Source organism: Protobothrops mucrosquamatus, unplaced genomic scaffold, assembly GCF_001527695.2.
Source record: "Protobothrops mucrosquamatus isolate PMUCROS unplaced genomic scaffold, P.Mucros_1.0 scaffold1319, whole genome shotgun sequence".
NCBI lineage: Eukaryota > Metazoa > Chordata > Lepidosauria > Squamata > Viperidae > Protobothrops > Protobothrops mucrosquamatus.
In genome coordinates, this window is record NW_015387520.1 from 436,110 (window position 1) to 453,321 (window position 17,212).

General features: G+C 39.3%; 1 protein-coding gene across 1 annotated transcript; it reads left to right on the forward strand.

Annotated features, from left to right (window-relative positions):
• Positions 1–236: 236 nt before the first annotated feature.
• Positions 237–14,699, forward strand: LOC107292303 (pancreatic alpha-amylase-like). The gene is made up of 10 exons (XM_015821384.1): positions 237–404; positions 2,397–2,543; positions 4,216–4,413; positions 10,314–10,544; positions 11,463–11,596; positions 11,688–11,810; positions 11,970–12,069; positions 13,409–13,530; positions 13,698–13,823; positions 14,510–14,699. The coding sequence occupies exons 1-10, from the start codon at positions 237–239 to the stop codon at positions 14,697–14,699; spliced, it is 1,539 nt and encodes a 512-aa protein (XP_015676870.1).
• The last annotated feature ends 2,513 nt before the right edge of the window (positions 14,700–17,212 follow it).

Here is a 17,212-nt window from a genome sequence, read left to right on the forward strand (position 1 = left end):
CTCTGAATCTTATCTTGGTTTATGCGTTCACAGTTTTTCCCTAGGGAATCTGGTTCTTTATCTTCACCTGTTTCTCTTGTTTAAACTGTGACCTTTGATGAACGGAAATTTGCTAAATGTAGCCAATTGTGTTGAAAGTCTCATGACTGATGTGTACTTTGAGCTGTACCAGAAATATAAATACGGTACTGAAAACTGCAATTTGGAGCACAGAAAGAGCCATTACCCAAGGCAGTATGTGGATTTTAATTCTCCTTGCCGGTCTGGAACTTTGTTGGGCTCAGTATAACCCAAATACGTTGCCTGGAAGGACATCTATTGTTCACCTCTTTGAATGGCGTTGGAATGACATTGCTCTTGAATGCGAACGTTACTTAGCACCTAATGGATTCGGTGGTGTTCAGGTAGGCAGATTTTGGTGGCAACATCTGGGAAAGATATGTCTTTGGAGCACTTTCTCTAATTCCAGAAAATATTGAATTCAATTGAAATTGAAATTCAACAATATTAACAACAGTGAAGGTCTGCGGAAATTTTTTTTCATGGTATAAATCACTAAATCATCTTTCAACCATGCTGACTCCACTTCCAGGATTTCCCAGTCAGTTTGGCAGTTGCTGAGAATTCTGGGAGTTGAAATTTGCACATCTAAAGAACAATGTTTATGGAGATTCTCAGTCATCCAGATCATGGTTGTCCCAAAAGTGCCTTTTTCCCAAAAGGCAACTGGACTTTGTTTTTTTGACATCAGAACTGAAGAAGCTTCTTGGATGAGCAGCGAAACATCTCCAGGAAAAAAACAAAGTCCTGTTGCCTTGGGGGGGGGGGAGCACTTTTTGGATATCAAAATAATAGCTTGGTTTGGGAAGGACTGCTGGCCAAAATGAATGAACCTTTTGTAAAGACGCGGCAGTGAAATTATTGCATCAGCCTATTTGTGATGTAGAATAAATTAATGTTTTGTTGTGCTGAGTGTTTGAAGCTAACCTCTACTTGTGAGTGTTCCAATGGATTTATCAGGCATAAAATTTGCAATTCGTTTGCAAGCTTCCAACTAGCTGCTGAAACTTGGTTAAATGAATGCAACTGAATTAAGTAGTGAGTTGGATACTTGTAGAAAAGTTGTTGCATCAACAGACAATCAGATTGCTGATTTATTCAACTTTTATTTTCAATATGGAAATCTGAGCACCTCAGCTGCCGTTTTAATTATGTACTTCATCAATCATAAGGATTCTGGCACAACAGAAACAAAACCAAACCATGTTATTATATTTTTTTAATGGCTACATCATGTATAATGGGGATTGTGGAAATGAAAGCACTGTAGATTATTAAAGCTGAAGAATTTTTACTGATGACCATTTTGCTAATGATAATACTCCATCAGATGCTGATTGTTATAGCTTTCCATCCGATGGTAAATACGTTCCTATATTATTCAGAAAAAATAGAAGAATAATGGGATTTATTATTATTATCCATCATGCAATATAACAAGCTGGACCAGTATTTTATTTACACTTCCCAAACCAATGTATAGCAAACAACTTGAGTAATATCGAATTTATCATTCTGTCTAGCATATATTCATTAGCGTTCTGGTCTACTATATACACTGAATGTTCCTCTAGTACTTTGTTAAGAATATATATATATAATGAAGACATGGCAACTTTTCTAGATGGCTATAACTGACATAAAATAGACGTCATGTACAATGCATCATGTTTATTTTATTAACCCAGTAGAAGTTGCCGTTTGCATTGAAAATAAGGCAGTCAATCTCACTTTATATTCAAAATTTATTGCCACCCAGTAGAAATCAATGTTTCGTCAAATGAGCAAGCAAGCCTACTGCCTAGTTATGATCAAATAATATTCTGAGCATCGAATGGATTATATGTGCTTGTTGTAGAGTAATAGAGGTGAATTTCAGAGTGTAGTTCACTTCTGCAGTGAATTAGTCTTGCAAAACTAGTTCTCCCAGTTTTCTCCTAATAAATATTTTATTTTGAAAAAGTGGGAAAACTGATTGCACAAGGGATAACCTTATGAAGCCAGAAGATGTTTTACAGGCTTTTGATTAACTGAAACAGAATTCATAGGGTTTCTAGTCACTCTTAAGTTTCTGATTTCAAGAAAACCCATGAACTGGAGGAGGAAAAAATAAGGAAAGACTGGGCTTTGTGCACCCTTTTCCAAACTTTTTTTTTTTAAAAAAGGATTCCTTAAGAAACCCAAGTGCTTTAAATTAAGATAAGGATTGTACTGTATGTTGTACTTTCTATGTTGCCTGTTTTCCATGGACTATGTAAAAAAGGATTTTCAGCCTGCCACTGAGCTACTGAAATAATGCTCTATAAAGTTGTTGGATGATATTATTCAATTCACAGATCTCTCCTCCAAATGAAAACCTTGTCATTACAACACCATGGAGACCATGGTGGGAAAGATACCAGCCCATCAGCTACAAGCTGTGTACACGATCTGGAAGTGAGTCCGAATTTAAAGACATGGTGAACAGATGTAACAATGTTGGAGTAAGTGATCTCATATTCTGTTTTAAGATATTTGGTTCAAGTTAACTCTGCTTCCCTAACAGTGATATGTATTCTTAAATTATCGCTTGCATTCTCTCAACTAGTGGTGGGACTATCTCCCTGTAGTCAGTTCAAAATGGAATCACTTTGATTGGATTAATTTAGACAATGAGCTTGAATATCGTAAAGTCATCTAATTTAAGATTAGCTCCTTCCAAATAATCACGTTCCAGAAAATCTAATTTTAAGTGCAATAAAATCTAGTCTCCCTAATGCTGAGAGACTGCCTGAGGTGATCTTTTCTTTGAATTAACAAAATGAGAACAAAAATTCCTTGCTGGATTTTAGTTACTACTGCTATACAATGTAGTCTTCTACAATTTCATATGCACACACAGAAACATTCACCCTTCAAAAATGATAAGATATGTAGTTCATGTGACTCTCAGTGCCTGGAAATGTAAGGAATCACAAAAATTATATTTGACATAATTAACATTTGATACCAGACACCTCAGTCCATGTTGACTTACTAGTGCTGGGAATTGGGAGAACTATGCTTTGCACCATTCCTTGTCAGCTAGGAGCCTGAACTACAAGCTGGGTCTAAATAATACAGGTGTAGTAATGGGAGCTATTTTGGGAACACAAACCAGCCACCATCCATCTCTAAATTGGGAAAGGAGGAAGGATCAGCAAGGAGCATTCAAAAAGCACAGCATGGGAAAGCAAACTTCGTCTTGACTGTGAAATCATCTGCTGGGTTCTTGTAAATTGTTTCACTGCTACTCTTTTATGTCTGCCCTACAGAGAAAGGTGAAATGTAAATTAGGACTGGATAGGTTCTGGAGGGACAGGCTGATGATCGCCCTCACAAGCACAAAGTTTTTTATTTGATATCCTTTGGCTGTGATGCTGCCAGTGCACAAAGCTCAGAACTGTACTTTGGCAGATCAGTGTGGGAAGGAATTTCATCCCTGGGAATGGGGCACCGGCCAAGAACGTGATTTCTATGCCTTTAACTGAGCCTGGTGCACAGATGGTATCATCCAAAGGGCAGCTTTGGGTAGCTTTCAAAGGTAGTATTAGAAGCCCAAGGGAGAAAGTGTTCCTAAGATAGGTTGAATACAAGCAATTTGCAAATGTTGCAGCATCTTGAATTATGCCAGTAAGAGAGTGGGAGGATATGCAATTATAATACCTTGCGACTGCGTAGCAACACCTCCAAGCGTTCACACGCGTCGTCTCACTTAGTCATCTTTACAATCAATTAGCTATTAATGTGCACCTATTGTGGTTTCCAGACTGCCTTGAGAAAATGATTTTCCAATTAAGGCTAGATTGTGAATGCAAGTATCGATTTGGAGATTTCGTCATCTATAGTTTAGGAGGGAATGTTTGTAAAGCTATATTTCTGATTCCAGTGGGCTAGAAATTAATGTTTTTTTTCACAAACCACAGAATATCTGTCTTGTCCGTGATTAAAGAAAAAAGATGAATGCTGTGTTCATATGGCATTGCCACAGAATAGTATTATGATGTCATAGGGGGATGTCATCATGACATCACTGTGGGACAGGCATGGATTATGTAATATGTATGATGGTCTCACTTCTCTTCCGTGCCCATAGAGGAGGTCCTTGCTGTAACTGATTGACAATTCTCTGCTCAGGTATACATTTATGTGGATGCCGTTGTCAACCATATGTGTGGAGCTGCTGCTGGATCTGGCCACGATTCTACATGTGGAAGCTACTTTGATTCAAATAAGAGAGATTTTCCTGCTGTACCATACTCTGGATGGGATTTCAATGACGGGAAATGCAGCACAGCCAGTGGAGAGATAGAAAATTACAATGATCTGAACCAGGTACTTTTCTGAATTCATTACATGAATTCTCGACTTATATCCACAACTGAGCCCAAACTTTCTGTTGCTAAGTGAGACATTTGTTAAGTGAGTTTTGCCCCGTGTTATGATTTTTCTTGCCACAGTTGTTAAGTGAATCACTGCAGTTGTTAACTTAGCAACACGGTTGTTAAGTGAATCTGGCTTCCCCATTGGCTTTGCTTGTCAGAAAGTCGCAAAAGGGATCACGTGACCCCGGGACAGTGCAGCCGTCATAAATATGAGTCAGTTGCCAAGCGCCTGAATTTTGATCACATAATCATGGGGATACTGCAATGGTCATAACGGTGAAAAAAGTCCTAAGTCACTTTTTTCAGTGCTGTTGTAACTTTGAACGGATGCTAAATGAACTGTTGTAAGTCGAGGACTCCCTGTATATATGTACACTCTGTTTTTTTATTTCTTAATGGTTGAAACAGTCATGCCCAGTGAGACTGCATATGGACAGCCTAATTCTTAAGCCAGGTTCTGGCACTTGTAGATAGGACGTAAACACCCTAGAACAGACATGTCAAACTCAAGGCCTGCAGGCCAGATCGGTGATGTGTTTAGATCTGGCCCGCAAGCAGACTAGTAGGAAGAAGTGATTGAGTAGTTACTTCCTTGCTTCTTCTGGTATCTTATCAGTGGCAGCAGCACTAGCAGAGGACGGGCAGCGGGATCCTCTCTGATGTGTGGAGTGTCAACGCTGCTAACATTGGATGTTCTTGCTTTGACAAAATATGAAGAGGCAGCAACTCTCTGTATAAGCTGTGTGGTACTTTTAGAGTTAAATTAGATGATGCTGGGAGGGGAGGAGAAAGAATGTGCGTGGGGATTAGTTAAGATAAGAAACCTCGGGCTACAGAACGGAAAGGAAACTTTGCCCTTCAAACTGATTGGAGAACGTGATTCATGACTGCAAATTAGAGGAGGGAATTACGCTTGAATATTATGTGTTCAGGGGAGGGGAATTCAGATCTTGGCATCCACCATGCTGTGCCGACACTTTGTTTCACGATTAAAGACTTTTTAGGATAAACAATGCCTGGAAGTTCTTTGAAGTGTTTCGTTAGTCGGAACCGCGACATGGAGCTGTGTGGTAGTGGTAACCTCAGGGGTGGGTGACCATGGGTCTATAACAACTCACAGCAGCCAGGAGGGCATGGCTGGGTAGGTGCAGCCGGCCCAGCCCTACTGACTCGGGATGGCTGGGTCGGCATCGAACAAGTCACACTGGCTAACTCGATGTGGGGACAACTGACAAGCTCCACCTCCCCAAACTGCCGGCAGCCAAGCACATACGCACGCACACACACACAACCACACGCACATCACATTCCAAGTTTAGGGACTTTTATCCACAGAGGAAGGAAAGGTCCTTCTCCCTAAGCCCAGGCATGACTGGCAGCTTGCCATCTCAAATGTGGATAAAAGTCTCCAAACTTGGAATGGTGTGTCCGTGCATGCGTGTGCACAGCATGCCAAAGGAAACGATCTTTTCCCAATGTCAGACATCCGACAATTGGCGTTTCCCTGCCCGGTGCCCATCCCGACAAAACAAGGCGGAGGGCGACGCTGCTGCATGTGGAGGCATGGAGTCAAACCTCTGCCTTGACAGATCTTTGGAGAACAAGAAGAGGAGGCAGGGGAGCAGCGCTCTCTGGTCCTGCATGAGGGAAGCTGGCCCTTCTCGAAAGAGAATCCTTTTGAGAAGGATGCTGGCTTGTTGGGGCAGCCTTCCCTCACACAGCTCTCCGCCACCCCTCCTCCTCTCCAGAGATCTTTGTAATTCAACCAAGAACTTTGGCATGCTGTGCTCATGTGTGCACACACACACCATTCCAAGCTTGGAGACTTTTATCCAAAAGTCTGCCGATTTATCCAAAAGTCTCCCTGTCCTTGGGGAGAAGGACCTCTCCTTCCTCTGTGGATAAAAGTCCCCAAATTTGGAATGCGGGATGTGTGTGTATGTGTGTACGCGCGTGCATGCATGCGCTTGGCTACTGGCAATTTGGGAAGGCAAGGAGCTTGTGGGGCACTGAGTTGTCCCTATTTTGAGTTAGCTTGTTCTGTGCCGACCCATCCCTCCCAAGTCAGTGGAGCTGGCCTGGCTATACCTATCCAGTCATGCCCACCCAGCCACCTGACCAGAGCGAGCCAGCCGCACCAAGTGAGCGGCATTGAGCCAGCCACATCGAGCCGGCCATGCCCATCTGGCCCTTTGAGGGCAACCATATTGCTGATGCGGCCCTCAATGAAATTGAGTTTGACACCTCTGCCCTAGAATAATATGCTGATCTTTCATTTTTTAATGAATTATTCAATTCAATTATTTTAAATTGTATTTATTGATTATTTATTAGTTCATTTGTATCCTGTCATTGTTGTTTTTACAAATAGCTTAAGGCAGCAAACATATCCAACAAATCTTCCTCCTCCTATTTTCCTCACAACAACCCTGAGAGGTGAGCTAGGTGAAGATAAAGTGACTGGCTCAAAGTCACCCAGCCGGCTTTCATGACTAAGGCAGGACTTGAACTCACGATCTGCTGCTTTCTAGCCTGGTGCCTTAACCACTAGACCAAATTAGCTCAGCATTTCACAAAATTAAGCCCTAGTGTAAAAAGACATTGAGCACATGAAAGTGGATAGAAGTAAAATTTATGTGCGTGTGCGTGTGTGGTTTACTAGAATTATATATGTACTCTGAGCAGAAGAGTAAAACTGTCAAAAAACCAATTAGGATTTCTGAGGCAGAATATTACATGTAGTTGTGAGCTGTAAATCTGTGAGCTCTATAGAGATGCAAGCATTTCTGGGTCTCGGCCCTTCCATCTAAGAGTTGTGGCTAATGGGTCAGATCCTCAATGGACCCTGGGCTTGGATGTGTCCTTTTCAGGAGGACTGCCAAAATATAGCTGATCATTTTGCTTTCATTTTTCGCTTAGCCATAACTTCTTCTGTCATCCAAACTGACAAGATATGATTAACGTGAATGACAGTTTGAGCAACTGACTTAAAGTAGTAAATATTGACCACAGTTTATTATTTAGAAGCAATCCTAACTTGTGGTTAATGCGTAGGTAGTTTTCTTTGCTGTGGTAAAGATGATTAAATGTGCACTTAAGCCTTAGCTAGACTGGGCCTTTCCTTGCCGAAATAGGAGGTCAGCAACCTGTGGATTGCATGTGGTCCCTGTGCCACATTAAGAGTCTTGCCGAAGTGGAAAAGGCAGACATTTTGTACCTGTGTTGGTAATGTTGAGGGGAGTTTACAAAATGTATGCCTTAAGCCTTGCAAGATTTTAATCACCAATTCTAGACTATTTTTTTACCCATTTTAAGGGGAATTTAAGGGACAAAATGAGTTATTTAAGTCTCTGCCAGCTTGCTCATTAAACCTCCCAGTACGGCCTCCCAAAACTGACAAAACATCTTTTTTCCCTGCTCATTCTGTGACCACATCTTTTTTCAATTCCAAGCCTTACATATAACATTACACACACACTATATATATATATATATATATGTACACATGGCTTGGTGTACACTATGTACACTATGGCTTGGTGTGATCTATAAATGTGGTAGAAAGCACCGTGGTGACCCAGTGGTTAGAATGCAGTACTGCCGGCTAATTCTGCCGACTGCCAGCAGTTCGATTCTCACCGGCTCAAGGTTGACTCAGTCTTCCATCCTTCCGAAGTGGATAAAATGAGGAGCCAGATTGTTGGGGCCAATAAGCTGACTCTGTAAACTGCTTAGAGAGGGCAGTAAAGCACTGTGAAGCAGTATATAGGTCTAAGTGCTATTGCTACTCAATATAAACTTTGGTTAAGTTAGTTCAATACTTTCTGCTTCAGCAGTTCTGGAGCTGTATGTTGCCATGTATTAGTGTATTCTATAAAATGAAATCATTAAAACATTAAGACTCTGGTGAGTGCATGATAATTCTACCCATAGAGAAGGCTACCTGCTGAGTCACCACATGATCCTTTTTTTAATCATGTGTTGTTAATGAGAGGACACTGTGCTATATCCCTGCATTATATTTTATGCTGGGCACAGAGGAATTACCTGCCTACAGTGAGTGAATTTTCAAAGTCAGTTTTATTTATTGATTGCAATAAGCAGGTTTTGGCATTGCCCAACAATCTCTCTGGACTGTTCCCAAAATAAACATTAAAAAACCCCGAAATACATCAAATATAATAATAATACTTCATACTGATCGCAAAAGAACGGTGGTCAGACCAACCACGGATAAGTAACAGGTAATGAACTGGAAATACACTATTGAAAACTGGAGACATTAAAAAAAGGGTTGGGAAAATAAAAACTGTCCTCACTTTCCCCCCCCCCAAAAAAAAAAGAAAAAAGAAAAAAATCAACCATGCAAGGTGAATCCATTTTGGGAGAACTGTCAGGAGCTCAGTTGCGATTGCTCCTCTGAGAATAAACACCATTTTAATATGTTACGATTTTTTAAAAAAATAATGTCCTTCTGTTTTAAGAATACAGTGTGTACCTTAGGTATCAGAACTTCTGGTAATTTCACTCTGTTCCACTTTTGTGGGCTTGCCGGGAAGCACCCTTAAATCTTCTCCATAGGACATCTTGAAATGAAAGGGATTAACGATGGATGAGGCAGAACTAGGATAATCAACTTCTGCCCAGGGTTTGGGGGATGGGGGCTGATTTGAAGAACTGCAGGCCTGATGAACTGTCCCTGAGGGCCAGGTTAGACCTCTTCTGTGGAGACCTGCCAGCTGGGATCTCCTCATGTGCAGGATGCCAATATGAATAGCCTTTTGTTGCTTGAGGAACATCATGAAGTCTCCATTGGCTCATATGAATGCCTGAATAATTGTCACTGCTCTCCTGGAATATTGCTGGGTATGAAGTCAGAACAAGGAATCCTGCCTTCCTGCCTCCTATTACCCAGTCTGATATTCTTTAATTTCAGAAACCTGGCAGCTAGCAGTATCTGTAGCCTGAAGGCTGTAGAGTAGACCTTTGTCACTTCTGGCAGACCATGAAACAGGATGAGGGAGATTCTACGTAGACTTGAGAATCCATATCTGTCAGTCGTAACACCATTATTTAGAATTGGAACTTCTCATTTTATGTGGATTTATTTTAGAAACAATGTTCTTAATTACTTTTAGACCCTACTTACTATTTTTCTCTTATGCCCATATACGTATATAGAGAAGGATGTAATACTTTTTGCTATCCAATATCTTCTTTGTATCTGGCCTTGGGTTTGCAATAAACAAATCTGAATGTGAATTCAGTCTTAACACTGAGTTCACTCCTCTAGATCCCTTAACATCCCTCGCCTTTAAATTGTAGAAATCTGGTCAAAAACAGAAATCTGCATTAATATTCCTTGGTTCTCACATTGGTATAGCTGGGGATCTTAACATAAGATTATATTTAAATGACAATCTGCTGTATTCTGAATTTTACCCTCTGCAATCCATCCTAGAGGTTGACCCCTCAACTTGAGTTTTAGTTATTTATAAAATTTATAAGCCACCCATTTTACCTCAAGGTAACTCTTGCGCGGCTCTGAGTTCTAAAGACCGTGCATTCTAGTCCCACCTTAACCATGAAAACCAACTGGGTGACCTTGGGCCAGTCCCTCTCTCTCACTCCAACTCACCTCACTGGGTTATTGTTGTGGGAAATATAACAGGAAGAAGGTGTGTTAGATATGTTTGTCGCCTTAACAATAAAAGCAGGATACAAATAAACAAACTGAACTCTTCTATGGTTGCCAGAGTTCAAGAACAACGTTGGAGACTTTAAGAGTCTGTTTATGTTGGGAAAGGTGTGTTGGATATGTTGATTTCTTTAAATGGACTTTCTGAACAGGTTCGGGACTGTCGCCTTGTTAGTCTTCTTGATCTTGCACTAGAGAAGGACTACGTGCGTTCCAAAGTTGCAGAATATATGAATCACCTAATCGACATTGGTGTAGCAGGATTTCGCATCGATGCTTCCAAGCACATGTGGCCTGGGGATATGAAAGCCTTTTTAGACAAACTAAAAAATCTCAACGCGGAGTGGTTTGCTGAAGGGACAAGGCCATTCATCTTCCAAGAGGTAAACTGCCTACATATCTATTTTATACCGAGGATCAATATCAGATACATAACAGAGATTGGGAAAATGGCAAGGTTGAACATTTTCCTAGGCCTCCAGCTCCAGATAAAAGCCAAAGTTGAAAGTAGTAGAACAACGTGAGAACATAATCTTATTTGTTATAATAAACCACGCAATGAAAATAATTTAAAAACAATAGATTAAAAGTTCATAATTACAGTGCTGGTGTGGAATATATGTCAACTTTTAATTTATGCCTCAAACTTAACATTGCATGCTGATAGCTTAGTGTTTGGAGGGACCTTTTTTTTTTTTTTTTTTTTTTAAAAGAGTTTCTTAGCTTGTTGTAGATAAAAACCTTGCAACCTCTTAATTTTTTTGCACTAAACATATTGCTGCTAAGCTATTCTGGCCAATATATCCATAAATTTATTGGTAAAATTTGATGGTTCCTAATTACATATGTGAACTGGCTCCACTGAAAAGCAAGTGATATGAAGTGATTTTGTATTTCTTGAAAGTTAACATCAAGTCATGCCTTTATGTGTGAACTAGGCAATCCTATGCAATTAGCCTGCAGGCAAAGCTGGAGCTGAATTATTATGCCTGCATTCACTAAGTTGGTTAGGTTCATATTAAAACTTAAATCCTGTCTGTCTGTCTGTCTGTCTGTCTGTCTGTCTGTGTGTGGATGGATGGATAGATAGGTAGATAGATAGATAGATAGACAGACAGACAGACAGACAGACAGACAGACAGACAGACAGACAGACAGACAGACAGACAGATAGATAGACAGACAGATAGATACGGTAGATATCAATTTAAAGTTATAAATATGTATATGTATGTATACAGAGATATAGATATCCATTTAAAGTTATATGCCACAATAACTTTTATTTTGATTTCCACCAGGTGATTGATCTAGGTGGGGAGCCCATTACATCCAGTGAGTACTTTGGAAACGGCCGAGTAACTGAGTTCAAATATGGTGCCAAACTAGGGACAGTCATTCGCAAGTGGAGTGGAGAAAAGATGACTTATTTGAAGTAATTTTGCTTTTTCCCTTTTTAAAAAAAGATTCCTAACACATTGACATACTGTATTCAGTTAATCTGACTCTTGCTGTCTTCTTTTTAGGAACTGGGGTGAAGGCTGGAGTTTTATGCCTTCTGATAAAGCTGTTGTCTTTGTAGACAATCATGATAACCAGAGAGGGCATGGAGCTGGTGGAGCTGCTATTTTGACCTTCTGGGATTCCAGGTGAGAAGCACTTCTGAAGTCCATGTGCCAGATGTTTCTTAGACTAACTGGGGCAACTGCCTCAAGTAGGAGGATTTGGGTTGGTAGCAACAATTCCTCAGAATTGTTTTTACTGAGTTTTGTAATTTGAGTTTCTCTGCTTTTTCGTTCCATATTTAGGCTCTATAAAATGGGAGTTGGCTTCATGCTTGCGCATCCATATGGCTTTACAAGGGTCATGTCAAGTTTCAGCTGGCCAAGACATTTTGAAAATGGAAAGGTCAGTGTCCGTTTTGTAAACTTAACAAACAGCTTGGGGAAATGCATGGCATCTATTAATTATGTATTCAGCATAAAGTAGTTGTTCTCCACAAGAAAGAGGGTATCTTGGGTGCCCTGATGGGTGACGTTTATTAGGAAAATGATGTGCCCAGAATGATTCCTCTTCATTCTTGACAGTATTTCATAATATTGTCTGTGTTAGTTTTCTGGATTGACTCAGTAGATTAAAAGATTCATTCTTCATCAGTACCTGAAAGTAACATGGGAGAGAATTTTGCTTTAGTCCACATCTTATACCCTATACTGTTCAATATTTATACCAGACACAGACATTCCTAACATACTGTTTATGATTCTCAAAAGCCTGTAGAATTGCCAGGCAGAACATTTTGAATCCCCCTTTTAGGGATGTGAGTATTTTAGATGGATTTGAAGAATGAACTATCCCCTCTTCAAAGCTTTAGAAATATTTTTTTTTTGTTAACCAATCCAACCCAAAGTTCAGAAGATCCCCCAATTTTAATCCTGCCAGTTTGAAATCAGCTGCTGTGATCATTAAAGTGATCAAGAAGCAGAACATTGCTGAGAAAGGTTGCCATCCCTACATGAAGCCTATAGCTGAAGTTACCATGGAATGTTAGGCGGCATAAATAAATGAAACCATGCTTAGTTGGTACCTAGTCTACAGCTCTAAGGGTTGTGCAGATGCTGAATCATATCTGAACTCAGTAAATGGCTGGACGAGAGCTACTCAGTAGAAGATAACAGAATAACAAAGTTGGAAGGGACCTTGAAGGTCTTCCAGTCCAACCCCCTGCTCAAGCAGAATACCCTATACCATTTCAGACAAATTCTAAAATGGTATAGTTTCTTACTTGAGCAGGGTGTTGAACTAGAAGATAAATTCTGATTCTCTTACATGACTAAGTGATTTGCCGATATAAGTCTTCCTCTTGGGACTGAGAGATAAATAGTTGTAAAAAAGTGATGGGATTTTGTTTTTGTATCACCACAGTGAAATTACTGTATGCACAAAGGTAGAAAGATTTGGGAGAGGTGCGGCAAATAAACTTAGTAAAACAAACAAGCAAGCAAACACAGGAATGGTTGATGAACGTGATAGAATTTACTGAGACGGCCAAATTGACATTTGATTAGAGAAAAGACAAGATCGACATTTATTGCTGACTGGAAAACCTTTATGGACTTTTTGCATAAAAGAAAAAAAATGAATTTATGATCGTCAGGCAGCCTAGTCTAGTGTATATATTTTAATCTCTCTTGTTTTATTTATTTATTTTTTTTCTTTTCGCCTCCAATTTGTATTTAACAACCAGGATATTAATGACTGGGTTGGTCCTCCAAGTTATGAAGATGGGTCAGTTAAGCCTGTAACAATTAATCCAGATACAACCTGTGGCAATGGCTGGATCTGTGAACATCGGTGGCGTCAAATAAGGTAAGAACATTTCACAATTCCTATTCCAACACTTAAGATATGCATGCTCCCCGGAGGCTGTCATCTTGCAGATCAGTTCCCGTAATTTCCAATCAGAACATGTGACTGGGAAAAAGCTAATGCGAGTCAAGATTTTGAACCAACTATTTTCCCTTCTCTTCTCCAAGGAATATGGTTATTTTCCGCAATGTTGTGGATGGGCAGCCATTCACCAATTGGTGGGACAATAATAGCAATCAAGTGGCATTTGGTCGTGGCAACCAAGGATTTATTGTCTTCAATAATGATGACTGGTAAGTAAACAGAGATTTTACGTAAAGGAAGCAGACATCTTGCTGGAACTTGGGAGTACACTGCAGCATCTCCCAACCAAATGCCTTTCAGTTCTGCGACTACAGACTCCATAAACTCTATGTGTCTCAAACAATCAGGTTAGTCAGATTCAGATAATCTCAGGAGAGTGTTTATTTCACTTTGTTTATTTATTTAAAATGTTGATTAATTAATCAATTAATTAGTATGCTGCTAGACCTTCAACAACTTTGGCCAGCTTTTGGCTGATCTTTGGCTTTGCACTTTGACCGACTACTGTTGAAAGAAGAATATGGCCGCACACAACTCACAAGCCGATAGCGACAGAAGTGTACAAACTACTTTACAATGCAATTGGGCCTTCATTCTTATCATTTCAGTTCAAAACATTCTTAAACACATTTTACATGAAAAGATGAAATACATATCTATAGGAAGGATTTTAGATATCGTCAAAAAAAGCCTGTCAGAAAAGCCTGACATACTTTGGGACTTTAAAAGCTAAAAGCCAACACTTTTGATTTGGGACTGGGAAATTGGATATCAATGTTTGGCACTGTATTACAGAATATAGTCTCAAAGCAACACAATTAAATCTAGGGAATAAAAAGTGTATGATATAAAATCACTGCGTTTGCCTAATTTGAAAATTTTTCTTTTTTAATAGGAACCTGACTGCCACTTTGCAGACCGGCCTTCCTGAAGGAATTTACTGTGATATTATATCTGGACAGAGGGAGGGTAATAACTGTACCGGAATTAAAATCCAGGTCCACGGAGATGGCACTGCTAATTTTAACATTAGCCATTTTGCTGAGGATCCATTTGTTGCCATTCACACCAAAGCTAAATTATAATCTCAGCAAGAGAAACTTATTTTAGCCATTTTGTTTTCCAAAATAATTTCGGACCCCTTTAAAAGCGTTTTTGTCTTCCAATAGTTTTTCCATTTGCTTTACTGAGAGAAGGTCTTTGCTCTTTGTTTTGTCTCTGGGTTTTTCTTACATTTAGCCTGTTGTCCTTATTTCAAATAACTTCAGATAGCCAATTCTGGGAGAGAACATAATAATGTATAAAATAGTCACATTTACTGTCTTATCAACACGTTGATCTTCATCCCACCAGTAACTAGCTCTGACTTCTGCACTGTGGGGTCTCTCTCCATATCAGCAGTCCCAATCTTTCTAGCTTCATGAACCAGCAGCTGCAGTGGCAGCAGCAGGGTGGGAGAGAGGATGGTTTCCCACAAGCGCCTGGGACGAGGGGTTGAGGATCCTGCTATACATACTAACTCATCACAGAATAACCACTGTACAGAAGTGGTTTCAGACAATCGCCTGCATGGATAACAACGGTGCATGGATTTATCCTTGGCCTAGATTCATTTTTCCCCAGTTCAATCAACTTACTCCGATATTTTTTCCTCACAACAAAAGGAGTTGCACGGCAGGAGAAAGATAGACTGCTAGAATGCTCTCTCTCTCTCTCTCTCTCTCTCTCTCTCTCTCTCTCTCTCTCTCTCTCTCTCTCTCTCTCTCTCCCTCTCCCTCTCCCTCCCTCTCCCTCCTTCTCTCCACCTCTCTCTCTTGTCTTGCAAAGTCATTTGCACATGCCATTACAGTTTCCCACCAGCTTTGCATAGGGGGTGTCTATAGAGAGAGGTAGCTTAAGCTGTAGGTGAGATTTGCATTGAATTGAATAAATTCTTCCTATATTTAACTGATGGAGAGCACGGGAGGTAGCTAGATATTGAAGGAGGTCAATTCTAGCAAGGCATTTTCCAGAAACAAAAATAGGAACAAAGTGGGATTGGATAATAAAAGAGGATGAACCCTCCTTAAGCAACCAAGCTCAAAAGTCTGCAGTTGGCGCAATGCCAAATGTAACAGGATGTGAAAAGTATTTGCCATTCCGAGACATATGTATTTCTGTAATTATTTTACTTAGAGTACAACACTGTTATATACACTATTAACATAAAGTATTGCTGGATACACACACACTCAAAGCTACACACACATATCCTTACCATTGCCAAAGATATGTTTAAAAATGGTTGTAAATATTAGGAAGTATTATAGAACAACTTAAGTTAAAGCTGTGTGTTGTCTTATTTTGAGTTTCTAATATCCAAAATCAGATGTACTGTATTTTTTTTTCTTGGCATATAAACCTTGACAATAAATCAGTCACCAAATGAGAACTTTCTGTCTTTTTTAAAATCCATATCCATTGTTAAAATAGTGCAGAACAAAGAAAGTAGAAAAAAGCAAGGTGATGCATAAAAAGATTGCTACATTTGAATTAAACAAAACATAGTGAAAAAAAGAAAAATAAAATTACTTTTTAATGGAATATTTTGCCTTGTCCTTCCATTGGTATCCCCAACCACTAGCCGCTTTTCATCAAATACTAATTGTTGCTAGTTTCTATTTGAATCCTAATATACAGTATATATATATTCCAGATGTCTAAATCTGCCTTATGTTTTATATAAGAGCCATTTCTGCTTCAACTTAACTAAACTTTTTTGTGGATATGTACAGTCAATGTTGCTATTATGACATATATCCAATTTTAGTCCCCCAGTCTGATATTATAGGCAAGATATCTCTTTTCCATTATTGTGCTAGATTTATTCTTGCTTCAATCTTAGTAAATTGTTTCTTACTAAATTCAGTATTTTTCATGTATGGTATCTGGAATTATAAGAATTTCACATTTTGTCATCTTTCTCAAAGTCCCTCTTTGAGATTGTGGGTTTTTTTAAATTGTTTATGGTTATTTGTAAATGCATTAACCATGGTAAATTAACTTTATGTCCTAATTGCTGTGGAAGTTGAAATATCATCTTTGATATTTGACCAATCAGGGAGATGAAATGTATTTCAATGTATTTCAAAAATCTGAAAAGTTATCAGAAAGAGACCAAATATTTGCCATCTGAGCAGCAGAATAAAAGCTAATGGACCTTGGTATAAAGAGAGTAGATTTCAATTGAACAGTGGATGGAATTTCTTTATTATGTAAGACTATGAATTCCAGGAGACTTTGCAAAATGGATTTTGGATGAGGTGTGAGGAGTGTGTGTAAGTGAGAGACAAAATTGGGAGCTGAAAGAGTGTCAAATGTCTGTGATTATTACACAGTAAAAATACAACAAACTGGAGCCTGTGTTATTTTTATTTATTTTATTTTACTTATTAAATTTATTTGCCACCCATTTCATTTCAGAGCAGCTCTGAGTGGCTTATGGCATAAAAAATAAAATTATGAAATATAAATATGCACTCAATAAAATCGCAATACAAACAGAATAAAATCATTGACTGAAGATGGAGAAGGAGGCAGCTGGATATATGGGCGGGGG